Here is a 27,736-nt window from a genome sequence, read left to right as displayed (position 1 = left end):
AGGGCCTGGAAATGTTTTAGTTAATCTGCTTTGGTTTGTGATCTATTGCTAATCACTTTGCTGTTCATTCTCTTGACTCTAGTTTTCAGACTAGTCAGGAAGCGCCCCAAAAACCGCTTTGTGGACATTATCTCAGCCTTGATGTCTGAGACTGAGGCACTGGCAAGAAAGATTTACCCAATAGGTAAGATTACATAGAATGCAGACCAGTAGCAGAGAACTGGGAATTCTTAGACTACATCAATAATGAACTCCTCTTACTCATTGTAGCAGCATTCATTCCTTCAGCTTCCTTTCCCCTTTTTATTCTACCTTTTCTTTTCCTTCCGTTTTCTCTTTTCTAATATGTCTTAGGTTACACATGGAAAATGAGCTTTTCCTTGTCATTCAAGCTGTTTTAATTTGTAATGTCACCATCATTTGACATGCCGTGAAACCAGATTGTCTAGTCTGTGTGTAAGCATTCTACATTGTATAGATCGTGAAATTGTCAAATAATTTGAAGTAAAAATATCAGAGCTTTCTTTAAAATGCGGTGATGTTTTTGTTTGATATTTTCTACAGATAAACGTTCTAGTATGTGATATTTCTCCAAATGTTTCCTATAAGACGAGCCTCTGATAAAGGATTACATAATGAGGCCTTGGGTATATCTTACCTTAACTATTTCAGTCTCTTTTCCTGTCTCTGTGCTTCTCCCTTCCCCAGCCTATCTAAAACTGCAGCTGAAATTTATCTTTGTCTCCTGCTACTCTGACATGCACACAGTCTATTATGCTCCTTGAGTTCTGTCATGGGCTTTCTGCCTTTCTGAATTAAGATCTTTGAGTTTATATATGGCACTGTCTGGCCTTCATTTTACCTCTCATGTGCTGCTTCTCCTTACGGTTCCCTTGGATTCCTCTTCCCAATTATCTATCTTAGGTGTCTCTGACCCCCATTACCATACAATATGAGCACCTCTTAATCTTCAGTGTATCTATCCTCATGATGACCCTTGTGAAGATAAATTTTACAGATGGGGAACTATGGCACAAAAAGACTGTCAGAGAATGAGCCAGAGTTGTGTAGCGAAGGTGGCTGTTGTCTGTAGGACCCCAGCCTCCTTTGTTGCAAAAGTTGGAAAGTGTGTGGTGAATAAGGCAGGGATTGCGGGACTAGAGGATGGATTCATGGCTGAGTCAGTTGAATATACCCTGGAGAATTGGATTCTGTGCCTGCCTTTGCCAGAGTTCCTGTGTGATGCTGGGCAAATAACTTGAATCAGACTTTTCACATGTGGCCTTGAATTGTGTGTTCTTCCTTATCTGGGTGCCCAGCTTGCATCACCTGGTTTGATTTAAAGAAGAGTTGAGCACCCTCAGCTACAAAGGAAGTTTATGAGAGCTCTGTTCTGAACATACAATGCCAGAAAATGCTAAGTACTCTGAAAAATCAGGTTGTAGAAGTCTTAAATTGGGTACCCAACATTGTGACCTTAATCTCTCTGTGACTCAGTTCCCCATGTGTAAAATGGGGATAATACCATCCCCACACCTCACAGGAGAGTTGTGAAGTTAAACTAATTGTTTGTGAAGCACTTGGATACTATAGTGATGAGCTCCACAGAAAAACCCAGGAGGAAATTAAGGCTTGGCCTACACTAGCAACTTATGTCTGTCTAACTGCATCACTCAGGGAGATGGATTTTCCACCTCCTCCCCATCCCCCGAGTGAGGCAGTTATACTGACCTACCTCCCAGTATAGACAGCGCTGTGTCAAGGGGGAGATGGAGAACCTGCTCCTGTGGGCAGCATCTTCACTGAAGCGCTACAGCAATGCCACTGCAGCCTTTTCAGTGTAGACAAACTCTAATTCTGCCTTCAGGGCAGGGTTTGAATAGCGTACAGTAAGTAAGGTTGGGGGCCACACATTGAACAATGAGGATAAAATTAAATATTGAATAGCTGTTCTTTCAGAAAGCACTGTCCTTCCTGTGTGCTGAATGAGGCACGGGTCCTGTGGAGAAAACAGGGTGTGATGATGTAATTAAAGCCTGTCAGCCCCTTTTTGTGCATGCATTATGCATTAATATTGCAAAGGTTTAATTCTAGCATTTCCTAACTTCTGAGTGCTTGACTTTGCAACCTTAAGGCTCTTTTAATATTTATGTAGTGCATTGTATCCTATTCTAGCTGTTTTGGCTAATTACCGAATAAGATTTATTGATGCTTGATGCCTGTTTCTGCACCAGATGCTTTGTCCCACATTAAGACTAAAAGTTTTGGAACGCAGTGCTATGAGCAGTGGATTGTTGACACTCAAAAGAAGTGCAGAATGCTGCAAATGACAGATAAGGAAGAAGAGAGCAGGATTTGTAGAGCTCTTTTTATTTACACCGCACACTTACGGGTAAGTGAATGTCCTCCCCTGTTGTATATAGAGAGGGATCAGTCATGTTCACAGCAGTGTGGATGCCTCCAACTGGAAGTAGAATAAGACCCTACACCGTTCCAGATTTCTGGGTGCTCTTACCTTTGCAAAAGACCTTGGGCCAGACTCTCAGCAGTGTCAATTGGTATAGCTCAACTAAAGCCAGTGGACCTATATCAATTTACACCAGCTATGGATCTGATTTAAGGTCTTAATTGAATTCTTTGTGCTCCAGGGTAATTTGGAGCACACTGGGGAAACCTGCAACCTGTGAATGTTGCTAATAGCCTGTGGCATGTGGGAACTGGTGATTGTCATCCTTCTGATAAAATGTTAATTTTATTTTGTGTAGTGTCCTTCTTACAAAATGTTTTGCAAAGTTATATTAAGATCTATGGGTCAAATGGGTGGAATCGATTCAAATAAATGTAATGTACAAATAGTATTTTGTTTTCTTAAGTACTTTATAATACTACAGAAATCAAATATTGGGGAATAGAACTTCAAACATTTTGCAAATAAACCTCCCTTAAGGCATGAGAATATAAATTACAGGTTGATCACTAACAATGGCATCAGTCCCGCAAAGGCTTATGTCAATGGTGAACTTTAAGCACTATATTAATTGCATTGAACTCAACCCTGAAATGTGTGTAAATCTTACAGGATCAGGACCAGTATTTCCGGCTATATCAGGCGCCTGATTCTCATCTGTCTTACACCAGTGTAATTTAGGAGTAACTCTATAGAAGTTTGAGTAGTCAGTGAGAGAGTGGAATCAGGCTTCAGAAATTCACAGATTTTTCTCAGAAGTCTAGTTTGGTGGAGAGTGTAAGGTGTTCATAAACGTGTAAGGTGCTCATTGTTTGAAGTGAGCTAACATATTTTTAGCACCCCACCTATGAGCTGTGTCTTGGATGTTTACTTAGAACTGTATTGTTCAGAGGACATTGCTCACAATCATGGTTTTCCTGTGCTACTGTAGAAGTAACAAGTATTTCAAATGCAGAAGCTTATCTTCATAAAATTCATTGCTTTTTTCCCCCCTATAGTGATAAGCCTTTGGTTTGAAAAATGAGTGCTTTGAAAATATATGCATCTCTCTCAACAGAAATACAATGATGCCCTCATCATCAATGAAGATGCACGCACCAATGATGCATTAGCCTACTTGACTGCATTTTTCAATGACATCAGAAATGAAGGGTTTGACGAGATAGAGCAGCTGTTAACAGTGAACTTTGAAGGTACTTCATGCAGCCCCTCTGAAAGGTGCAGGTACCGGGCACGGGGAGAGGAATTGTTTAAGGTGGCCCAACTCACTTCTCCTCCTACCTGTAGCCCTGTTTAGAGGCTGTGACATTTGGGGTCCAGACCACCCAACCCAGTTGTTTGCATGAAACCAGCTTTGAGTACCTATCCATTGTCCAGCCCAGGAAAAGACGATGATGGTGTATCGTTAAAGTTAATGGAAAGTCATTGAGACTGCTAGGAATTTCCCTGTGCTCCTAGAGTACAAATGTCCTGGCTCATCAGTGGGGACTGAACTTGGGCCCTTCAGTGCTAAAACCGTCACCAGTGCTAGCAACTCCAGAAGGAGGAGCAAGGGTAGGATACAGCTGGGGTAGGGGCATATGCTGCACTCTGTGCTACTCAGGCTCATGCTACCCCCAGCACTCCTGGAAGTAGTACAGCAACGCCTCCAAGAACTGGGATGCTAACCCCTTTCATTAGCTGCAGTTTAATGCCACAGCGTAGCCCTGAATTTGGAAAACAGCTGATTAAGAAATCAAGGGTACTAAATTAGGCTCTGATCCTGCAACTGATTGTGCAGACTAATTCCCATTTAGGTCCCTGGGGATTCACCTGGATGCAGGGTCTGCCAATTGAACCTTAGGGCTTGCCTGCATGGTGAGCTAGGGCACTGTAGATTCACAGCCTGGCTGGCCATGCGTACCGTGTCGATAACCTCTCAGTTAATCAAGAGCCAGGAGAACCAATATTTGTTGTTAAAATAGCAATTTTCTGGTTTAGACAGCTGCTCAGGTGATATGCTGCTGTGATTTCAACTTTAAAATGCAAGTGATTCAGAAATAGCTCAATAGGGACTTGGTCATAAATATAAAACCTTGTTGGTTCTTTGTTTTTTAAGAAAACAGGACTTTTAAAGAAGTGAAGTGCAAGGAAAAGTCAGTTTGACATTTGGCTGCTAGATTTGGGTCAGAATTCTGCTTGCTGGAGTGGCTGATGGTAGTTGCAACCTGAGGTCAGTGTTTTCTTCCAGCTAAACAACAGGAACTGAAAGAGGTGTCAGAAGATGAATTGAATGAGAATCCCAAACTAGAGGAGCTCACCTTCATCCTGAATGAAGAATATCGCCTAAATCCAGAGACCCGCACCCTTCTCTTTGTTAAGACGAGAGCACTAGTGGCTGTAAGACCTTCTCTCTCCAACACTACAAAAAAGGGGCAGCTAGAAAATAATTATGGGGTAGCACATGTGGTAGCCTGTGTGGGCTGTGTTTACTGCACACGCCAGGGGGTCCTTGCATCCCTTTCTGTGACCAAGGGTTTGGAAATGGTGACAAAAGGGTGATTTGCTTCACAGGCTTTGAAGAAATGGATAGATGAAAATCCTACACTCAGCTACCTAAAACCAGATACGCTGATGGGGCATAGCAGAAGAAATCAGCAGACAGGTATGGGAGCTTGCACTGAGGGAAGTAAATTGTTAAGCTGTGTGTGTTGCCAGACCATTTAAATTATTGCAGCATTTTGGTATTCAATCTCCATGTTCCAGGACAAGCCAGCAAACTAATACTACAATTCCTTCATCAATATAGTAAGGAGGGATATGAAATTTATAGGAGAATTTACCACACCTGCTTTTCCTGCCAGACTCTCCGGTTACAGCGCTAGGTATATTAGCAACAACGCTCTGCTCTGAAGTTCTGCTAAATAATTGAAAAAAATCCCTTATCCTCTCTTTATTCAGAGCAATGCAATGAGCATTCCGTGTTACGAAGCATTATGCCACAAAGACTGGGCGTGTTAGGATGTAAAGACATGTTTAAAAACTTGACTGCACCAAAAAGTAGAGTAAATCTGTGTTATTTTGAGAGGTTGTGTTTTAATAGAGCCAAGGAACAGGTTTCATTAAAACAAATAATTTTTAAAAGGCTAGTTTCTGATAGAGAAAGTGTAAACTGTTGTTTGCCAAAGCAATTCAAAATGTGACACAAGAATCTCTCTGTTAGGTATGATACAGCTTTCCAGTCCTGCAGTCCGCTGTGTATCCTGATTTGAGGCATTTCTTTCAGTGTCCATAGCAATAGTCTGACTTGTGGTACTGACTGCAGGATAATGTGTATTATGTGATTTAGGAACTTTTCAGTATCTCACAGTGCATTGTATTCTGATTTTGTACTGTAGGTATGACACTCTCAAATCAAAAGGGCGTACTGGACTCGTTCAAAACCAATGGAGACAGTAAGATACTAATAACTACAGCTGTTGCTGATGAAGGGATTGATATTGCTCAGTGCAACCTTGTCCTCCTCTATGAATACTCTGGCAATCTCACCAAAATGATCCAAGTCAGAGGTATGGGATACTGGAGCTTAAGAAACTATCATCATTTGAACATGGTACAGATCTAGAAAATACCGCAGTCAGCCCCTCTGACTGTCTGTCCCATTTACTTTAGGTTTTGTGTGTGTGTCTTACTCTTATTTCTGCCTCTGAGTGCTTTCAGATGAATGAAGGGTCAGGACATGTCTTGATGTCACTTGACCCAGGACAGAGCACCATTATTGATAAAGGGATGGGTGTGTGTGTAAGTAAATTATACACACCACATCACGCACACATCACACAACAGGAATATCAAGGAATATCTCTTACGTGTGCATTTGTGCATGCAAGTAAATAGAAATATAGACAGAAGAACAATTTAACCCCACGTGCAATTGGACATACTGCAAAACATGCCCCCATGGAGAATTCAGAAGAAACTCTTTCAAGGGGGAGGCCTGCAAAGTTGCTTGGCCCCTGTACACAGTTCCTTGCATATGGGCACAATCTGTTCCTAAACTTTGTGTAACGTAGTGCTATCAGCTGGATTATTGGAAGTGTGGCTTGAACATGGATTTAAAAATGAGTATCTACTGCCTAAACTAAAAGACGCTATTCATGCAAAGAATTAGTGCTCATAAACCTCTATGTAGTCCAGCCACAAGAGGGGGCTGGTCATACTCTACATGCGGATTTTACACTCCGCTACAAAAGTGAAAATGATCATAAAATTACCCAGGCCTTTTAAAAATTAATCTGCACTATTTAATTCTGTGATCTGAGCATGTAGTCAAGCTATGAAATTCAGTACTGATGTGAAATGGTTATTTTACTCATTTTATATTGGCCTTTCGTTGAGTGAGCCCGTGTTCTCATTTTCCTGGTTTTTGGGGTTGGTGTCAAACACTCAATGGCATGGTTTTATTGGTAGTTATTTCTGTATTAAATAATTACCTCAAAATTAGAGGCTTAAAGTGTTTGAAGGAAAAACATCTCTCTCACAACAAGTACCATTGTAAATACCTGAAAAAAAGAAGTTGGGCAGATTAACTCCACTTAAAATAATTTCTGGAACTTGAACTAAACGTGAGTAATGGTTAGTTTTAACAAAAACCTTTTAAAAACTATATGACATGAGAATCCTGTGTGTTTGTATCACAGTAGAGTCAGAGACCAATTGCAATCAGGGCTGCATTGTGCTAAGCATTGGAAAAAATAAATAGTGAAGAGACTTTCCCTTAATGGTATCTCCTACTGTCAATATTCAGTTTTTGATTGCTATATTTCTTATTGCATTTTTTTGATGGTAATCCGACAACAGGAGAGAGAACTAATGAACAAGACTGAGATGAACATCCCTCACCTACCCTTAGGGATTTTTCTAAAAGAAACCAGTGAGATAATATACAGTGGTTTCTGGCCACAAAATGTCTAAGCTAATCACATCTAAAGAAAAGGCCTCAGGCATAAGTGTGCAACACACTACAGACTGATAGAGAGCTCGTATAAAATGGGATGTAGTCTTTGGATGCTTTTTTGGATTGAGGGGGCGTGGGCCCGGTGAACCTGAACTGGGAGGCTTTTCTAACATGTGTAGTTGCTTGAATTTGGGACTGGGCAAGGGCCACGAGGCGCCATGCAAAAGCATAATGCTTCCAATGTCCCCATGCCGGCATTGTGGCCCAGGCTTTGTGGCACTGCATGTCCGCTGTTTTGCTCTGTTCTCTCTAGATAAGTTAGTTATAAAAGGGCTGACTGTCATCCCCAGGTCGTGGAAGGGCAAAAGACAGCAAGTGCATCCTTGTGACAAGCAAAAGCGAAGTGATTGAGAATGAGAGAAACAATATGTATAGGGAGGAGATGATGAACAAAGCCATCGCGCAGCTGCAGAAGTGGGATGAAGAACAGTTCGCAAGGAAGGTGGGTCTGGTTGCCACCATTCTGCATGCCCCAATTCAGAGACAGAACCTTCATTGGCCATCACCACGGGGCTCTTTCAGCCACACCGCGTATTCACTTAGGCTGAAATTCCCCCCATGCACAGACAAGGCACAAGGCCTGTGCGCCACTTAGGGCCTTGTGTTGAACCTGTGCACTGGGGAGTTGTGGGAGGGGTTAATTTCCCCATGTATGTGCTAATCCATTGTGCAGCATTGCTGTGTGATGCTTTTTCACCCCCCAGTGGCAGCTGTGAAGCATTGGTGGTCAGTGGTCAGAGTGAGTGTTAGAGCCATCTGTTTGCATAGAAATATGTGGATGTTCTTATGTTGCAGGCGTTCAGTACGGTATATTAGCACCTCTGCATGGGACTGTGGGTGGGCTCCTTAGCACTGATGAAATTTCTAATTGAGTTTATGACAGAAACCAGTTTCAGACCAGGCAGTTCATTGTGTCCACACGGGGTGTTCTGATTCATGTTCTGAACCATTCCAGATTTGCTCTGGCTCTACACTAGCAGTTTCCTAAGTGTTTCAGTTGCAGTAGCCCTGAAGCAGTGGATTCTGGGAGATTTCAAAGGAGCAGCGCTGAGCAGCTGTGACTGTAGGAGGATGGCTCTTTAATGCGGGAGATTATGCCAGTCACCTCCATCCACACTGGCACTGGAATGGTGTTTAAGCACGCTGCAAGCCAGCCTCATCCAGACAGTATTTAACACGCACATAAACCACGGGCTTTATAAGTATGCTGGGGGTGTGAGCCAGTTCTTACAACCAAAAAAGCCCCCAGGCTGGAGGTGAGAGGTATGCTCTCCTTCATGCAAATTGTTCCAGGAGCAGCCTGCAGGCCAGGCTCAGCAAAGCTCCGTTGATTTCAGTGCCAAACTTCACTTTGAGCCTGGCTTACCTGCAGCCCCTGCAGAGGTGAAAAGCAGCAGGTGTCTAACACTGTCTGTGCGGCTGTGTCGCGGTACAGCCGCTGAGGATCTGGGCCCGTGCTGTAGCGTTGCATTGTCGTGAGCACTGTGATGTCAAAGCTCTGAAGCTTCGTTAGGCTCTGCAAAAATCTTCATGTCCAGTCCTGAGCATGCTCAGTAGTGATTTTTTTTTTCCCAGCTGCTCTTCACTGACCTGAGACAGGTGCTGGCTTCATCTTTCTGCTGAAAAGAGACTTTGTTCAAGAACTGGGTGTCAGGCTGCCCATCCACTTCTACAGCAGTTCTTCTGCAGGGGGATAACTGGAGTTGGCCATTTTGAAAAGAATAGGGGTGTGCTGCTTTGGAGAGAGTTATTAGACTTGAGAGACTCAGTCACGTTTTCAAATGAATAGTAGAGAGGAGTTTGAATTTCACCAGGACTTCTATTTTCAGAACCTGGGCCACAATCAGCATAGTTCCATTGACTTAACAGGAGCGAGATAGATCAATATCAGCTGGGCATTTGGCCCTCAGTGTTTTTTTTGAAGATCATAACCTACCTTTGTTTCTAACGCTTTGGTTTTTAGATCTGTGACCTGCAAAACACGGAAAAGACCATGCGAGATTCCAGAAAGAGAGAAAAAAAACAAAAGCTATTGGGGGGCAATAAAAAATTGCTCTGTGCGAAGTGCAAAGCGTTCGTCTGCGAGACAGATGACATCAGAGTTATAATGGTAAGTGTACTGTGTAGGAATCTGTGAATGTTATGCTATGCAAATAGTTCAGATTACCAGCTGTCGATGGGAGGGCATTTCCTGTTGGCGCAGTGAAGTGAAGATGCCACGGTAAGTAGACGTTAGAAGTCGACGGGAGATAAACAAATTACTTGTCTCTCCCATTGCCTGCTGCTGGAATCTGCCGCCAGCGTAGACCTGGCCTTAATATAACGGGATGTTCACTTTCCATCCACAGGTTCCCTCTTTTTAAAAATCCTGCTAAGTTTTGCTACAGGTTACTATTGAGGTGATGATTTCCATGGGTTAGTTATGCGTTGTAGGGGGAAAAAAAATATCAGTGTATTGCCTTTCAGTTTCATTGGCTGTCTCCTTGTTCTTGTATCGTGACAGAGGCTATATAGGACTGCAGAGTTTACTTTCTCTATACTATTCAATATTTTATACAGCTCTATATCATGGTGCTTTTTTATTCATCTCCTCTCTAAAATAAACAGTTGTGATCTTTTCAATCACTTCTCATATGGAAGTCCCTCCCAGCCTCATAACTTTCATCACCCATATCTGAACCCCTTCTTTCTGCTCTGTATCTTTTGAGATTGAGTGGTACAGAGCACAGCATTCCAGGGGATGATGTAGCATTGCTTTATAGACTAACCTTTTTAGGATTATTTTCCATCTCATTCCTTATGCAGTTTCATATTGGTTTTGCTTTGTTAGAACTGCTGCTGTGCAGAGTGATGTGGCCGAGGGTCTCAATCATGCTCTGCTCCCCTAGCTGTTGGCAGTCACTGGGGCAGCACTCCAACAGGAGATGACAGGGAAGTTGAAGCATTGGTGTTGGGTTTCCCCAGCATTAGGAATTTTCAAACTGGTGGGGGCCCAGTACTACTAAATGACCCACCGCTCCTTGTTTAAAAAACTCCCCACTACAGAATTGCAGTCTCACTTATGCTGTGATCACTGCCGCCACCCACCTTTACATGCTTAGGCCATCAGAAATCAAAGAGAAGCATGAGCTATTTCTTTATTACGTGTGTTCCAGTAGCAGAGAGGCATGGAGGCAGGAACCAGCAGGGAGATGACAGGGTTCTGTGGGGTTATGGTTCAGACCTTGCCCCACCAGCACCATAAAGAGGGAGCTGTGGAGCTGTGAACTCCATGATGGCGTTTCTGCTCCCCACTGAGACAATAACCTACATTGGGGCTTATGGAACACAGGGCTTTTTCAGTCATTCTTACACGTGTAAGGCCAGCAGTGAACTGGCGTGCATTGTAGAACACAAGGAAAGATTCAACTAGAGCTGAGGTTCTAATAGGAGTTTTATAAGAGAAGACAAGTATTTTCCTAGCTGAGACTTAATAAAGCCTTCTAAAACCAAATGTAATTTTAATGTTCTTGTGAGAAGGGGAATGAGTGACCTTAATGTCCTCTACAGGACTTTTTTTTTGGAAAGGGAATTTCCTTTTCCAAAAAAAGCTACTGCAATTCAAGCTATTTTATATAGAAGAATAAGGCAAGTACAGAGGCAGAACTCCCTTGCTTAAGTGTATGTACAACTCCTCATTTAAGATGTGGGAGCTACAGGTAACTCTAGCCCTTAAAATGTCTCCATGCAGGCACCCCAACTTAGCTGGCCCTTTTTGAAAATGCCTATCCTAGTAGCTCCTGTGTCAGGTAGATAGAATACTTGCCCAAATACTGCTGATAAGTAGGCTGTGATGATGGTAAAACTATGGGATTCTCTGACAGGTACTCAAGTATGAAGGCCAACAAATGGAATTTAAAGAAACAATTAGGAATTATATTTCTGGTGTTAAGCTGCATCTGATTTTTTTTTTTTACTGTCATTTTAGGAATCTCACCACACTGTCTTAGATCCCCTGTTTAAGGAACGTTTTCTAACAAAGCCTCACAAAAAACCAAACTGCTATGACGGTTTTGAGAAGAAATGTAAAATGTACTGCCAGGAGTCCAAGTGCCAGCATGACTGGGGAATCACAGTGAGGTACAAAACATTTGATGACCTCCCAATAATCAAAATTGAAAGCTTTGTGGTGAAGGACATCACATCTGGGAAACTCTCAGTTTTCCGGAAATGGAGAGATGTGGATTTTGCAATGAAGGAATTTGACATTAATGAAATGTCCTGTGCAGCAGAGTAACTAAGAACTGGTTCACCCCCTTCCTGCTGTAAGCACAAGTACTGGGTGAGCTATTTCAAAGTACACAAATGCATCTTTCTACCTAAAGTGTCAATCTGATTATATGCAGAATGGGCAAACTACAGCATTTGCTTAAAGAGGTCCCTGCAGTCTGTGTTAATTTCTAATATTATGACTGTTAAATTTTGTACTCAAAGCTCTCGGTTGATGAAGACTAATCATGCTTTAGGAACTATTGTGTTTCATGCCATAGGTGGATTTTTTGCCCATAAATTGGTTTAAAAGACAGACAAGCATGGCCAAAAGCTGCATGCCCTCCTGTTACCTAAATAATCTGTCATTGGTTAAATAACCAAGAGGAAACAAATATTTCTTACCTCTAATAGACTCAACACCACTCTGTGTATTCTGACTGCATGCTTAGTTAAGTCTTCACCTCTGTGAAATAGTTACTTGTGTAGTGTGTGTAAAACAAAAATGTTTAGGTGGAATTCTACAACTGAACAGTTGAAGTTGATTGGGTTTATCTGTAGTAGCTGCTTTATGATGCACTTTATGTAAACCATGTAGCCAGAACCCATTAAATTTTCTCTTTCCCAGATCTGTTTGTACAATTTGCCTCCAAACTTCATTTATACTAGGATATAGAGTTATTTACAGGTGCAATGCAAGGCAGAGTGGTTCATTCACAGTAATAAAATGAAGTCAGGTTTAAACCAGATTAAACTTTCCAGATTTAAAGACTATACCTAATTGCTTCCTAATTTAGTGTTTTATGAGAAGGGCTGGATAATTTTGTTTTCATCTGAACAAACCACTTTAAAAAAAATCCTGTTCAGAAACTCTTTAACAAAAGCCACTTACCTCCTGTGCAAATCCTGCTGCTTAATCTCATACTGGGTGGCCAATCTCCCCTTATACCTTCAAGAGGTTAGCTTCTTCGCTCGCATTAGACAAATGAAATCCAGTTCTTATCCCTCTTTGTTATGTTGCAGTTAGAGTTCCTTTGTTTTCAAATTAAGCAACTTACTTTAGGTGGGAAACTTTCTCCATAGCAGTGTGTGGCACGCTGTTCAACAATCAAGCTTGCTGTACTAGTTATCTAGTACAGTACTAGTATTGCTCTCAATTCCTAATGAACACAGCTGCCTTTAGATACAATAACTTTAAGGGAAGTCTAATTAAACAGTCTTTTCACACACTGGTTGCTTCCTGCAGCAAGAGTTGAAGTATTGAGTGTTCTACTGTTTCCACTATTATGCCATTACTTTCCTGCTTTAGGATATTAGAAAGTTCCCATTCATAAAAGCCAACGTTTCCTGTACCTACTTCTGACATAACCTTTGTTAAACCATAGTTAGAACTGGTACTACATTAAAGGGCCCTATGGATCCTTTAGTGCATAGCAGCACTGTCTGCACAGACCAATTAGTGCACAGTGGGTTTGTCTTCATAGTAGGATAAAGATGCTCTAATTCTGTGTGCAGCCTATAACTTCTGATTTGGAGTTACTCCATGAAACCATAGGGCCTGTGTTGTGCAGGTCAGACTGGATGATCACAAGTGTCCCTCGTTACGGCTCTAAAAATCTATGGAAGCCTTCACTCCCCAAAGCGTAGTTAAATGGTAATAGTGGTAAAATGGCAGGAGTCCTGTAGTAGCACTTACTATGTTCCACATTTTGAAAGCCATTTACAAACCAGTGTGTATGTATGCAGCAAGGCCTCGTGAGGTTGTGTATAGGCAATGGACACGGTTATTTAGAACCAAAATGAGTCTTCAGAGAGCCACAAATTATATTCCTCAAGCAATACTAGCATTACAAAATAGTGCAGTAGTTACTCCTTCCCTGTAATACTTTTGTAGGTTGGACACTGAAGAACCACATCATCAAACTCTACTTCTCAAACATCCTATAGCCCCTCGTGTTGAAGATAAATCAGTATGCAAAGAAAGTCCAATGCGATGGTCAAACTTTTTTGAAAATAGATTTAATCTCGTGTTAGAAATTTGTCCCCAAAAGAGGTCCACACTCGCAACACAGACTAATGCTTTTAGAGAAGATGTTCCTAAAGGAAGAGTTCACATTGTGTAGTTCAGAAAGAGCGAAGCAATTTACTAATTTCAGCATTAGCCTCTCAAAGAGGGATTCTGATTAACTGCTGTTTAAAGAGGAAGAAAAGGAAGGAGTCAACATCTGACATTTAACCCATAATGAAGAGGTTAAAAAAAATCTATGTGCCCTGTCAGTTTCTAGAAAGCTGAAAGGAGCATAGTGCTGTGTCTGTCAAACTTAAATGAACCATCAGCAGTTGTCACAGAACAGTAAGTGTTTACAGATCTACTTTCTGCATCACCCACACTAGAATAGTCAATCCAGCCCCCATACAATAAAAGGTATTTAATGGGGAAAAATAAATGATTGTCAGGAAACCAAACATTTTACCTGTGTAAACAAGCCCCTGGGTAATACAGTCCACAAAGAGACGACTGATTTCATGGTTTACACTTCTAAGTTCTGTGATTATTGGGCATTCAAAGGCAGGTTTCTAACTGGACATTTGCTTGCTGTTGCCTTACTTAGGACGTCATTTTACGGATCATGTAGTTCAGGATGCCCCCATTGTGGAAGTAAGTGAGCTCTACATCCGTGTCAAACCTCATGATGGCTTGGAAGGTTTTCCCCGTATCCAGCTGTGGGGATTAGAGACAGCACATTAGCAGAGTACACCTTGCTTTCTGAGTGACTCCTTCTGTAGGTGTTCTAAGTGCAACAGGATCTGCTAGTGAAATGAAGATTATTTCCCACAGAGAACTGGAGGCCATACTTTAGCAACAACAAACATTAAGCAATCAGTAATGTGCAGCTGCTGAAACATCACAGTCAGAGCCAGATATAAAACCCCAATAAGTCAGAAATGGAATAACTTATGCTAGATAAAATTTCTATCTTACTCTAGTCACTAATGGTTGACTTGAAGCATGAAAGTTTGTATCCCTTAAAGTGGTTCTTAACTGTGCATCTGTGTACAACTATTTAATGTTTCTAAATTCTGTGCGTCAGTAACATGGCAAAAATAACCTTTTGCAGGCTCTGATTTTCTGTGCTTGTGTTGTTGGCAATGAGACAGGACAGGAAACCAGGAAAAAAGATCAGTTAATTTTCCAGTCAGTGTTTCTACACTTAAAACTGTCCAAGCTCAGCATTTCCAGTCGGTGCACACGTTTTGTGGATCAAGATATATACATAGTTTTAAATGCATTAAGTGATGCACTGGGATTTGTAGTTCTGCCCTTGCAGTATTTTTTTTTTAATTAAGTCATCTCCTACTTACTTTCAGCATCTTAAATGTAGCTAGACTTGTTGACTATTTTGAACACTACACAATGGCGAAAGTGGTGGGGTCCTTTGAAAATCTCATCTAAAAATGTTCTGATATGTTCTCACGGTCTTTTGTTTCGACCTAGTGTATTTAATCCTTACACTTCGGCTGCGTTGTGCAATGTATGCAGTTGATAGGAGGAGGAAGTCAAACTTAGTATTCACTGGATTACATCAGTGTTGAGTAGTTGCATGAAGTACTATTTGTGGATTTCACTTTTTGCCACACCACGTCTCTGTACAAAGCTGTCACCCACACAACACTCAGCTTTACACGATAGCAGGGGCTGGACCAAAAATAGTGGAAGGCGAGACAATGAGTTTAAGGGGGAGTTGGGCTGCTAACTCAGAGCTGCTTTTGAAAAGCCAAGCCCCAGGCTCCTGATTACCTTGATCTGGACTTTCATCCTTGGTGCAAGTTCTTCAGGAATGAGAATTGTGTAACGTTCCCGTCCCGTGAGACCTAGAGTCTCAGCATCCTCTCCAGGTAGATACTGCAGGGGAATCACTCCCATTCCTACTAGGTTACTGCGGTGGATACGCTCATAGCTCTCAGCAAGGATGGCTTTGATTCCCTGGAGAAATGCAAACAGATTCAGCTATGCTTACTGCACTTTTAGAATAGCCTCTATTACTGTACAGTTACAAGCAGAGATTTGCAAAAGGGTCTTGATTTTGTGTTCCAACCCTGAGTTACCATAAAGGGGCCTGATCTTCAGAGGGTCAGTGCTCAGCACTTTGAAAATGAGGCTCCTTTAAAGGCATTGCATGCTGGGTACCCAAAAATTGGGGCCCTGGAAGTGTTGGTCATATTGTCTTGTTGAAAAGCAGTGCAATAGGGACATACAGCACGCACACAGCCAGTGTCAGTAGGACTGTGCTGTGGGACACATGACCTCTGTTCTGTGGATAGATCTGTTTGTTTAGAGTGTGCTCATGTCCCCACTTCTAGGTGCTGCACTAAAAGGGGGATTCACACTGTTAATCGAACGTAGCATAATGATCCTTTAAATAACTCCCCGTTGAAATAGAAACTTTCACTCAAACCCAGCCTGTCAGAAAAAGGTCGTGTGTGGAAAATGATCCAAAGGCCCATCTTCCTCCTGCAAAGTGACGGCCAAGACTCCATCACAAGCAATGCCAGTGGGATCAGGGCTCTACTTTACAAAACATATTATTTGTTACAATAGCCACATGGGAGGCCTCCTCCCCGCCCACAGCCTGTCAATGTTTGGTGCCATCCAGACAAAGAACAGAAAGCTAGTCCTTGCCCCACCGATGGTAAATAAGTCACAGTTACAAGTTTAGCCCTATTGGGTAGAGGTTCATGCACAAACCAACCTCATTTTTCTTCCTAAGCAATCGTACTCAAGCTTCTGCTGAATAACGTGGGGGAGCAATTTACAAGCCACCTGTCACATGCCGTCTATTGCTTTTGGTGGGACTTGGTCACCTCACTTATATGCTATTGTTTCTATTCCCTGACTGGATGACCAGCTTTTTTCCAAGACAGGTAAACATCAAAATGCCAAGCCCTGCACTCCTGCTAGGCGTTCTGGACAAAGCCATGCGTGTTACACAGCTCACCACTCTTTTCAAAAATACAGTTAGCAGAATACTTGTGAACAAGTAATGGGGGTGTCACAGCCTCAAATTGATGCCAGCACTTTAATTCACTAAAACATCCTTAACTACTTTTGTCTTACTGAGCACTACGCCACTAGCTCTGGCCCTTTGAGCCCGCTGGTGGCCATCATGTGAAAAAGCAACCTTGTGAGACAGGATCCGGGGTACTGGGTAAGGATGGGTTTCCTCAGTAGGGATAACTGGCTTCTCTAGTACATAGCTCTGATTGCAGGCTACAAAACTGCTGGTATCACAAAATGGCTCCGACTAGCAAAGGCTCCCATGTGCATATAATGGTTTGCTTTGTTCTCAAAGGCAAATCACAGGTTTTCGAGAGGGAGCCCCTTCTCAACCAGCATAGGCAAAGAGTGATGGTAACGATCTACTTGGAGTGAGGGTGAGAGAGACTCCTTGGAATATTACTTCTGAGCTTACTCTTCACCTTCAATGAGGAGTTTGGGGACAGGACGCTCACAAGGATCTACGAACAGTGAACAACAACTGGTGTTTCCGATTTCTCCCCCCTCTCCCCTCCCCGCACGTTTCCATTTATTACAGATTCTCTCACCAGTAGAAAAGGGCCCTTCGCTGCCCAGTCTCTGGAGCTTCCTGAGCCGTACTCCTTACCAGTCAGCACAATCAGGGAATGACCTGCCTGCTTGTACCGCTCAGCAGCATCGAACACATCAAGCTGGAAGGAATGCCAGAGACATGAGATGCCTTGGGGGGAGACAGCCCTGGATGAAGTAAAGAGCTCTGCCAGTCCCAAGTTGACCAGAAGTCTGTTCTAAGAACTTCAAACACTTTCTCCATAATCACAAATATGCACAATTCAGCTTGGAGCACCGAAGCTAGCTTACAACACAATGAAAGTCTGCTTTGTGCAGAATGTGAGTGGATACAAGAACATCAGGTGAAATTGTAGCAGCTGACCTGAAAGAGCTGTGTCCAATCCCAACAGCGATACCTCTTCCTCTGTTATTGGCCATGTACAGCTGTGGCAGTATCACTTGTATACACCCTTGCTCCCCACACACTCTACACAGTGTCTTGTTTCTTTACTGGTGCCCAGAAGAGCATAAATGAGAGTGGCAGAGCTGCAAATAGCCAATAATATTGGAAAATGTGTTTTTATGATGGATAAGAGCTGATAATGACTGTCTCCACATACAAGAAGTTAATTTTTCCACCTCTCTATATAGAGAGATATCTCTAGAAATATACATATATATATATATACACACACACACACACAGAGCTATATAAATATATAGTGAAATTACATATAGATCTTTATATACATACATAGACATCTGTGTAGATATAGGTACTGCTATAGAAAACTATATAGACAGATACAGAATTATCTGGACAGACAGATCCATATATACACACATCTATACAGACAGAGATATAGCTATGTAATTTCTAGGGAGAGATCTCATATTTTGAAGGGTCAAACTGGTGTAAGCCAACAAGCTCCCCTAAAGTCACTGGAGCTACATCAGCTGACACTAGATGAGGATCTGACCCGAAAAACTAGGAAACAGCCCTCAATTTCTTTAAACCAAAAGTAACTCCTCCAGGCAAACTAGCTAGGTGCCTGGAGGTAGACACCCTCCAGTGCACTCACTGTTTCTCCAGAAGGGAAGTGGATGGTCTGTGGTGCCTGCTTACTGATGAATTTGTTTGACAAGCGAATGTTTGCAAACGTTCCTCTGACCATGACAGCGTCATTACCTCTGCGGGAGCCATAAGAGTTGAACTCTCTAGGAGTCAAGCTGTTGGGGGGGGGGAAAAAGACATCGGTTTTTATTTTTAATTCATGCAACCACTTCAGTTTAACAGATGTGACGAGGCACCTCTTGAGCAAGGTCCAGCCATATTTTTAAACTGGTTACTTTGAAAGCTCCCTCTAAGAGCTTACCTGGTCCCCAACAGCACAGTATGGGAGCAGCTCCCACCTATTCATTATTTCTATTTCAACACCATTCTTAACAGCCCACTGTAGCACGTGCATGTAACCCGGACCCTAGCCAGAGAAGCTGCCAAAGCACGGTCACGCCAAGCAAGAACACCAGTGGTGCTAGGATAAGAGGAACCAGGATTGCATTTAGCCACAAGAACCAATAGAAATCCCTTCAGATTAGCTACCCCATAATCACCACCACCAATTATTTCTGTTGCAATAGAACCGAAGGTCCCAATCAGGGCCCCATTATGCAAGACACTATTTGAATGAGTGGAAGAGAGAGAGTCTCTGCCCAGAGAGCGCAAGAACAAACAGATAAATAGGGCAGAAGGTAACAGTAAGGATGGATGGATGGATGTGGGAATATTAATTTATACAGACATAAGAGTCACAGATGACCCCCAACTAAACACATGCAGGTCTCCTTCCAACCAAGCCAGGAATGGAGACGCATAGCACAGAGCAGGGCTGTTTGCACTGGACTCCATCCACTGTTACTTTAACATACTGTATTTGTTTTGCAACTTGTGCATGGACTTTAGACTTCGGACCCAATTGATCTCAGTGGGACTTGCAAACACGATGCAAGAGTAATCTGCATTCAGTATCCTATGGTACATTAGCCCATTTCATTACAAAACCTGGTGAAAGGGCTTTTGTTAAAAACAAACCTATAGCTTTTGTAAGCATACTTGTAGTTTTCAGGAACAAAACTGGTGCCGCTCAGGGGGGAGGGGCTAGGAATTAGACAATGCACTGTGCATGAAACAAAAGGGGGAGCCAGGGCTGAGAGAAGATTCCAACATTAGCTCAAGGCATGGCAGACAAAACCCCAGACCTCCCATCTAATAGTCAGGCAAGAGCACAACGCTCTCAAGCCATTCCACTGCCCAATGAAGGAGTTCTATATTATAGAGAAAATGTGTTTAGTGTCAAATCTTGGTCCCACTGAAATCTATGGAAGTTTTGCTGTTGACTTCAGTGGAATCAAGATTTGGCTGTATTATCTGGAAGGGGGAAATGGCTTCTTATCTCTGTACTGGCTTGACCCACCTCATACTGGGTAGGGTGAAGCAAAAAGTCAAGGGAGGATCACATACCAAGTGAGCAACTCCCACCCTAGGAAGGCAGGAGGTCCTGAGAGTAGAAGATGACGCTCTTTCTGACGCGTTCCCGAGAGGTACAAGGTAGTGCAAACAGCAGGGTGGGAAGGCATGTTAATTTCAACCCTATTATTTGCACAGTGCAATCATTGAACTACAGAGCAAGAGGGGGAACGAACACAAAGGAAATGTATGAGAAGGAAAATAAAGGATTTAACTTGACTCACCCTCTGTTGGTTAAATAACGAGCAGCAGGGCTGTTCCTTGCTATATTCCCAGCTGGAGATATGTGGTCAGTTGTTACAGAATCTCCCAAATTTAACAGCACATAGGCATCAACTATGGATTTAGGGGGCTGAAGCTCCAAAGTCTAGCAAGCAAACAAAATGCAAAAGAAATAGTAGAGCAAAAGTGACCCAGAATTTGCTGAGTTCCTTGAAAAGGGTGGGAGGTGTACTAAAAGGTAGCTAAACAAACCAATCAAAAAATCCACCCAAACTTCAACCAAATCCTCATCCTCTGAATATTCATTATGGTGTTGCAGTATTTATTTATTTATGTATTTTGATCAGGGCTATTTTTGAAGGGGGGAAGAACACATTGAGGGACTATGAGAGCAGAATTTGGCTCAGTTACACTGGTGGAAGTCTGGAAAAAACGGTTACTGATCTTCTGTAACTGTTGTTCTTTGAGATGTGTTGCTCATGTCCATTACAAGGAGGTGTGTGCATGGCGCATGCACAGTCGCTGGCAAGTTTTTCCCCTAGTGGTATCCGTAGGGTTGCACCCTCATGGCGCCATATATAGGGTCCTGCTGGCCCCCTGCCTCTTCAGTTCCTTCTTACTGGCTGATTCCAAAAGAGGGGTAGATGGAGGGGTCTTGAAATGGACATGAGCAACACATCTCAAAGAACAATAGTTAAAGAAGAAAAAATGGTAAGGGTTCTGAATGAGACCAAAAACCTTGGGTCCTGAGCTCCCTTAGATGAGCTTCCCAGCCCATCACCGGGGCATCTGTCACTAGGCACAGTGAGGGTGAGAAAAGTACTTCTGCACATGTCCTGCGTGGGACATGACCAACTCTAGGGTCTCGTTTACCAAGGGGGAAAGTGAGATAATTGTCTATATGGTCCCGAGCCAGATGGTACACTGAGGCTAGCCATGCCTAAGAACTATGTGCTTGACACCATGTGCCCCAACAGCTTCGGGCAATTTTGAGCCGTGGTGATGTGGTAGCGCTTTAAGTCCTATATGATGCCATGTAGGGACAGGAAACGAGATTCTGGGAGGAATGGCCTGGCCTGAACCAAGTCTAACACCGCCTCAATGAATTCTATCCTCTGAGTGGGCGTGAGAGTCAATTTCTGCTCGTTGACCGACAGCCCCAGACTGTCCAACGTTGACCTTATCAAGTTCACGTCTACCTCCATCTGCGCCCTGGTGCCTCCCTTGACTAGCCAGTCGTCAAGGTAAGGATAGACTTGCACCTTCTGCAGGAACGTGGAGACTACTGCCATGCTAGATTGTTTCTTGACATAGGCTTCTTACAGGCCACACAAGGCTTAAAGCCGGGAGACAGGGAAAGAGGGAGAAAAAAACCCAGTGAGCAGGATCCTAACTAATCCATGAATTATTACTACTAACGCTAAACCCTAACTATTTACAGGTACATAAGAAAAAATCCACTGGGGAAGAGCTTGCAGAGCAAGAGGGAATGATGTTCCAGCAACCATCACAGGTAGTAAGAAGGAACTGACGGGGGGGGGGGGGGGGGGGGGGGAATGGGCAGGGCTCTATATATGGCACCTTGAGGGCACGACTCTGGTACGCACCAGATCCAACCCTTTGGATACCCCTATGGGAAAAACCTTCTAGCCACGGTTCATGTGGCGGGCATACACCTACTGGGAATCGACATGAGTAAGCACTCGAAAAAGAATAAGTTATTCACATCAGTGGATTACTCCAACTATACACCACGTTGACAGCAGAATTTGGCCCTGACCACAGTGTAACTGCCCTGGAAGTGAACAGAAAATCCTTTGGAACCGGGGGAAGAGAAATACCTACCAGGTTCTCAAAGAAAGGGGGTGATTTAATGTATGTAGATTTGGGATTCCAAGTATACAGTTTATCTGATGGAGCGTCTAAGGCATTCCAGGATTCGTTTACTGTCTGAAAAACAGAAACCTGCATTACATTTTCAAAGTACTCAAGTGACTTCGGAGACTGAAACACTTTTAAAAATGGAACTTGGGCACTTTTGAAAACGTTCCCCTTCGTGCTCTTAAATGTGGGTGGAAAAGCTTATTACAACAACGTGCAATTGCATGTTTCGGTGCTATCATCTAGAGAACTGATGCAAATAACTTCACACCTTCACTTAATTACAAACTGAGAAATTGCTCCTCCAGCTGGCCATTGCCTATAATACAGTACACACACACACTATACACACACACATTATACACACACTGATAATACGTTGCTGTTCTACAGGGCTTTCCATCAGAGAATCTCAAAACACATTCAAAGAATTAGCGAATTAAGCCTCAATACCCCCATGAAGGTAGCAAAGTACTGCTAATGCATGTTTTCTTGTTTTGATATTAACAGTCAATGAAGTACGACAAGCCACTTGTCCTTCAGCCGGAAATACCTACTGAGCTGGAGCATCTCACTTTCTAACAGAATCCTGGGGCAAGAGAGAGCGCGACACCATCTACAGTATTTCAGGAAGCAAAGCACCCCGGAACAGTTTTCCAGGGTATGGACCAGAGGTGACAACCATTTAATCTATTGGAATTAGCCAGTTACATGCCACTCTAATGTTAAAATTCCTACTTTTAACAGCAGCAACAGGGTCAGGGGGAAAAATATACATCGGGGTGGCCAAACTATGGCTCATGAGTGCATGAGGCTCTTTTACAGTTAAAGTGTGGCTTCCAAACTCTTCCAGACTGGGATAGGGAGCTCAGAGCTTCTGCCCTGCTGCAGGGTGGTGAGCCTAGAGGATTCTGCCCAGCGGGGAGGGAGAGGGGGGTGATTTCAGGGGGAATCAGTAAGTTTGGCCACCCTGGTATACTTCATTATCAGGAAGGCCTTACGAAACAGCTGCAGAGGCTATTCTTGCTGAAATACACAAGTCAATTAACATGTTACACTAGATAAGTGATTCACCTCTATTTTCTGGTAGACTTCTTTAAACATCCCTGGAATGACATACTGACGTTCAATGGCCTGGATCTCATCTCTTGTTGGCCAGATGTCTTTTAGAAAAATCTTCTTCCCTTTTGCATCAACTCCTGTAAGAAACCACAATACACTTGAAGTGTGCGTACAGACATTCCACTCAAAAAAGTGACCCTATTTCAGTGCTGTTCATGCCCATTATTCTCTACTGCACTCCAACACTCAGGGGCTGTGTGGCCTTTACCTTCCAGCCTGGGCTAGGATCCACCTACCAGGGTTTGACCCTGTGGACTGGGATCTTGTGGAAGTTGACGACGACATTATCAGGATGAACTCCCATTGGTATTTTCTGGCAGGGGTGGCAGGAGATTCTGTGCAAAGCAGGTGTCCTCCAGGTCTGCCCTGCCACATCACCCAGAGCCTGCAGAGGCCCACCACCCAATATTCCCACAAACAAGCTTCACTCAGTTCAGACAATTAGGGCTATTAACACTCCTTTCTCCCATGTGCCACTATTGGCCAACACCTTTTTGCTTTGCATTTCATATGCACCTCACGGGACTTCTCACTACCCAATGCATAAGTGATGCTCTCTCTGGACTCTGACCCTCTTCATTTAATATCAATTGAATTTACTAAAAATATGGGGAGTAGGGGAGAAATCCCATCAATTCCTTACCTAAAGGTTCTTTCTCAAAGTCAATTCTTACAGTCCCAGCGATAGCATAGGCTATTACCAGTGGCGGGGAGGCAAGGTAGTTGGCACGAGTATTGGGATGGATGCGACCCTCAAAATTCCTGTTTCCAGACAACACGCCCACAGCTACAAGGTCCGCCTGCAAGCCAGTGGTAGAGACAAGTGAACAAAAGCAGCGGAAACTGTAGGGCTTTCTGGCTCAGATGCATTTGGAATGGTTGTACGGTGGGGTCAAAGAACAATGATCACTGACAGTCACAGAATGCTTTATTTTTCAAAGAATCCCCAAGCACTTTCCGTACAGAAATGGACATGCAGAGGACTTCACTTTCCCCACCACCGAGAAGGTGATTGCGGGACAGGGCAGCTAGCAAACAGTGCTATACAGCTTAAAAAAGCATGTGACAGAGCAGTTTACGAAATTAAACTGCAGGAGCATGGCTGAATGGTGGCATATGGCCTGGGGAGGCCTCCTTCCAGAGGGATCATCACTGACCAAAAGGCATCAGGGCTAACATTTTATGTTTCATCCAGAAGACAGTGCTGGCACCTAGGACCCCAATGGAAGGGCTCAAACGCCACCTGCTGAATCACCAGCACCACTTTTTCTATGTCCTGTACTACCCTGAAGGTCAGACTAGCGGCAAGGACCATCTTTTTGTTCTGTGTTTGTACAGGACTTAGCACAATGGGGTTCTGGTCCACGACTAGAGATCCTGAGTGCTACTGCAATCCAAATCATCATCAAAATAGTCCCTTCTGGCATTGATATCTATGATTGTTCCTGAAGCACTGAAGTGTTCATCCAAACCCTGAATCAACCAAACATCAATTAGTCTGCAAGAGGTCTGGCAACAAACCATCTTGATATCCTCACAAACAGCCATTGAATGAATGAATGAATATCATTACAGTACAGCTGAATCAGAGACTCAAAGACTGGGCCACATCCTAAGCAATACCAGCTTACACTGCTCCTTATCTTTTATTGAAGACCTACAAAAGATGTTTATCAAGGTGGCTTGACATTGTTTGCCACTCTCAGCAGGGAATAAACAAAGGCTTATTTTGACAGGGAAAAAAAAATGTTTTACACAGAAATCCTCCCATCAGCTTCTTAAACTTGCAAGTCAAAGACATTGCAACCACGAACAAACATGCTCATCAGCAAACTGTTGTGAAACTGGGTAATTTTAAAGATTGCAAAACATGGCTAAGAGCTGACCTCTGAATCCCAGAGCAAAGCTACATTTTGAACAAGAAAAACACTAAACTAGAATCTTGAGATGTAGCCCTCAGCTATTTTGAATGATCTCCTCTCCTACCAGGCAAGCAGAAAACCATCTCCGCCTCTCCAAAACAAAGGCCAATTTTGTTTGTTGGTTTTTTGTTTTTCCTGTTAATGCCCTTGTGTTACTAGAAGTGCATGTGGAAATGACAGTTTTGACCCTGCTGTTCAAATTCTTAGCTGTCAATCAGAAGAGATTGCCAGTCACGGGGAAATGCTTGCTTCTGGTGCTGACACATTCCTTTGAGGAGACTCCCTTAGAGACCCAGCCTCTTTTCACCTTTGATCTACTCAGGACTGTAACCAGAGTCAGTCCTGGTGTAGAGCAGATGTAACATCCCTGAAGTTGATGGACTTGCACCCTCTTACAATAGGATTGTACATTTGGTCCAAAGTCTCTAGAGATCAAAGGGCAGAAGTGCTTCCAGGCTCCTTTAAGATAACTCTGCAGACAGTTTTCAAAACTGGGCAGTGATATTGGGTACCCAAGTTCAAAGGGCTGCTCTTCCAAGGACAGGTGCCCAGAACCTCTAAAACTAAAACCAGGCCCCTTTTCAAAAGGTATCTCAAGTTAACCACCCAAAAACCAAAGCACCCAAAACCACGAGTCATGTTTGAAAACAGAGGCCTCAATCTCCACAAATCCAGCCCTACAGACCCCAGTGTAAACACAATCGGAGTCATTGGGTGGGGGATGCATTCCAGGGGGGCTATACATATTCCATTTCTGGACACCCACTCACTCTTTAATCAGACAGAAAGCTACTCTGGATTTCAGCACGGACATCCCAAACCAACGGGCATTTGCCCAGATACCAAAAAAGTGCCTTTTACAAGAGTGGGGGCTCCTCAGCATCTTCAATGATGGCGCTAGAACTTCATTCACATTCAATGACCGGCTGCCTCATAAGCAGGTAGAACTTCACATTCCCCATTGCCAAACAGACAGCTCCTTGGAGGGGGAGGGGATCAACGTCCTGAGGCTTTCTCCAGCTGCAACAGGATGGTTTAAGTAGGCTCTCCTGCTCTTGCTGCAGCTTGCCGTTTTGTCTGCTGGAAAGGGTGTTCTCATCCGTATTTAAGTATCACGGCCCTCTCCTGCATGAATCCCTTGGCAACAAACCCTGGAGATGTACCGGAATCTCTTGACCAAATTGAAATAAACGAGTGATTTTGTCTCTGAAAGACCATGCAGTATTACATGCTGCAGAAGATTTTATAGCAGCTGAATACCTGGGTGATGGCTTCTACAACAGGTTCTGGTAGAGGTCCACTGTTCCCAATGCAGGTCATACACCCGTAACCCACAACATCAAACCTAGAGAGAGTATTAAATAGATCAGCAATCACAAGATAGCTATTAATTACTTCTTCAGAAAGCATATGATTAAGCGTTGCCCACTCTGAGGAAATGTGTTACAACACAGAACTATTCAATATCATTCTCCCTTCAGGAAATGGTCTGTGATAATGATTTGCATTCTTTGGCTGCTTCCAAGGGCAAAAAAAAGTGTATCTAGATAGGTGCACCCATCTGCATGCACAATTGTGGTAAGTACCATGTTTGGCATGCAAACAGTCGTTAGCGAATGCTATTGAAACACAGCATAATGGAGAGCATGTATGTTTGTTACCAGCCAAGGCGTAGGACCGATTCCTGAACTAGAAGTCTTAAGTGAGGTACCATTTTAAAGCATTTACATTTAAAAAATAAACCGTTCCCTTGCCTAGCAGCAGCAAGACTTCAGTGAAGTAAAAGGCTCCAATAGGCTAGATTCTCAGCTGGTATAGAGTCAGCTGAGTCAATGGTGCTCACCTGGCTTAGACGGTTGAGGATCAGCTATGCCTTTCAAACTGTGGATGCCCCTTATGTTACATCACTTGCTGCAAATGCTTTGCTTGTACAATCACTAATTTTTCCACGGATTATAGGAAAATAGGCACCAATGATCCTTCAGACAGTAAAATGAAAGCCCCGCTTACCCTAGTTGAGCAAGGTAAGGCATAACTCCACTCTCTCTCAGATAGTAAGTGACAACCCCACTGCCTGGAGACAAGCTAGTTTTAATGTATGGCTTCACTGTCAGACCCGCATCAACCGCTTTCTTAGCAAGCAATCCTGCAAGACACAAAGGACAGCAGTGATTGTTCTTGGTAATGGCACAGTCCACCCAAAACAAAACCAAACCCAAAAATCTGACAGCTCCCTTAAGTAGCTTGAAACAGAAGAGATTCCATTTCCAGCATTGGGTTGTTTTGAATCAGCAATGCTTTTGCTTAAGTTCCATTGACTTCAGGTGGTTTGATGAACGGTGGTACTGGTTTCTTTCATTTCCAATGGAAAGCTGCGTGCAGCTACATTCAAAGACACATACTTGGGTGCACTCACGCTTGGGCAGAATACCAACAGAAGAGCAGGTGCTTGATTGGTACAGGAGCTATTTCCATGCATTAAACAAGTGAAGAGGAGCCATAAAACATTCCACGTAAGACAATCTGGTGAGGCAGGGATGAACTAACTATTGGCATAAGTCCATCTGGCCCCTTGATGTAAAGCAAATAGTTTCACAGTGTGTAGCCTGTTCAAGCAGCATTATCTAAGTGCCTTCTGAGTGATGAACCTTTCAAAACACCACTGTATATCACAGTCCTTCTCTCAGAGGTTGTTAACAAGAATATACTTACGCTGATCCTCAATTCTTCTGCTGAACATTCTATTCCTTTTGAGCTGTTTGTC

The 27,736-nt window shown here is 43.2% G+C and overlaps 2 protein-coding genes across 5 annotated transcripts in view; one reads left to right on the top strand and one right to left on the bottom strand.

Moving 5' to 3' along the window:
* Nucleotides 1–12,340, top strand: part of RIGI (RNA sensor RIG-I) — a 31,131-nt gene extending 18,791 nt beyond the window's left edge. Inside the window, exons 10-18 of the mRNA XM_067553195.1 lie at nt 83–184; nt 2,235–2,392; nt 3,525–3,660; nt 4,698–4,846; nt 5,021–5,111; nt 5,845–6,015; nt 7,754–7,905; nt 9,427–9,573; nt 11,431–12,340. Coding sequence (XP_067409296.1) covers nt 83–184; nt 2,235–2,392; nt 3,525–3,660; nt 4,698–4,846; nt 5,021–5,111; nt 5,845–6,015; nt 7,754–7,905; nt 9,427–9,573; nt 11,431–11,739 — 1,415 coding nt within the window. The 3' untranslated portion in view covers nt 11,740–12,340. The remainder of the gene's footprint in view (nt 1–82; nt 185–2,234; nt 2,393–3,524; nt 3,661–4,697; nt 4,847–5,020; nt 5,112–5,844; nt 6,016–7,753; nt 7,906–9,426; nt 9,574–11,430) is intronic.
* Nucleotides 12,341–13,613: 1,273 nt separating this feature from the next.
* Nucleotides 13,614–27,736, bottom strand: part of ACO1 (aconitase 1) — a 47,102-nt gene continuing 32,979 nt past the window's right edge. For 3 of the 4 annotated variants that reach the window (XM_067553197.1, XM_067553196.1, XM_067553198.1), the window contains 10 exons: nt 26,983–27,118; nt 26,233–26,317; nt 23,694–23,850; nt 23,003–23,127; nt 21,893–21,997; nt 20,050–20,192; nt 18,381–18,528; nt 17,316–17,438; nt 15,511–15,696; nt 13,614–14,433 (listed from right to left, as the gene is read on the bottom strand). In XM_067553197.1, the coding sequence (XP_067409298.1) occupies nt 14,320–14,433; nt 15,511–15,696; nt 17,316–17,438; nt 18,381–18,528; nt 20,050–20,192; nt 21,893–21,997; nt 23,003–23,127; nt 23,694–23,850; nt 26,233–26,317; nt 26,983–27,118 (1,322 nt within the window). In that variant the 3' untranslated portion in view covers nt 13,614–14,319. Of the gene's footprint in view, nt 14,434–15,510; nt 15,697–16,113; nt 16,225–17,315; nt 17,439–18,380; nt 18,529–20,049; nt 20,193–21,892; nt 21,998–23,002; nt 23,128–23,693; nt 23,851–26,232; nt 26,318–26,982; nt 27,119–27,736 lie in introns of those variants that run through there. The other variant, XM_067553199.1, reaches the window with a different exon arrangement.

The sequence above is a fragment of the Emydura macquarii genome, unplaced genomic scaffold (assembly GCF_026122565.2).
Source record: "Emydura macquarii macquarii isolate MOO-44397 ecotype Brisbane River unplaced genomic scaffold, CSIRO-AGI_Emac_v2 contig_1451, whole genome shotgun sequence".
Lineage (NCBI taxonomy): Eukaryota > Metazoa > Chordata > Testudines > Chelidae > Emydura > Emydura macquarii.
The sequence above is the reverse complement of the archived record's forward strand: the minus strand, read 5'-3'. Positions and strand labels throughout refer to the sequence as shown.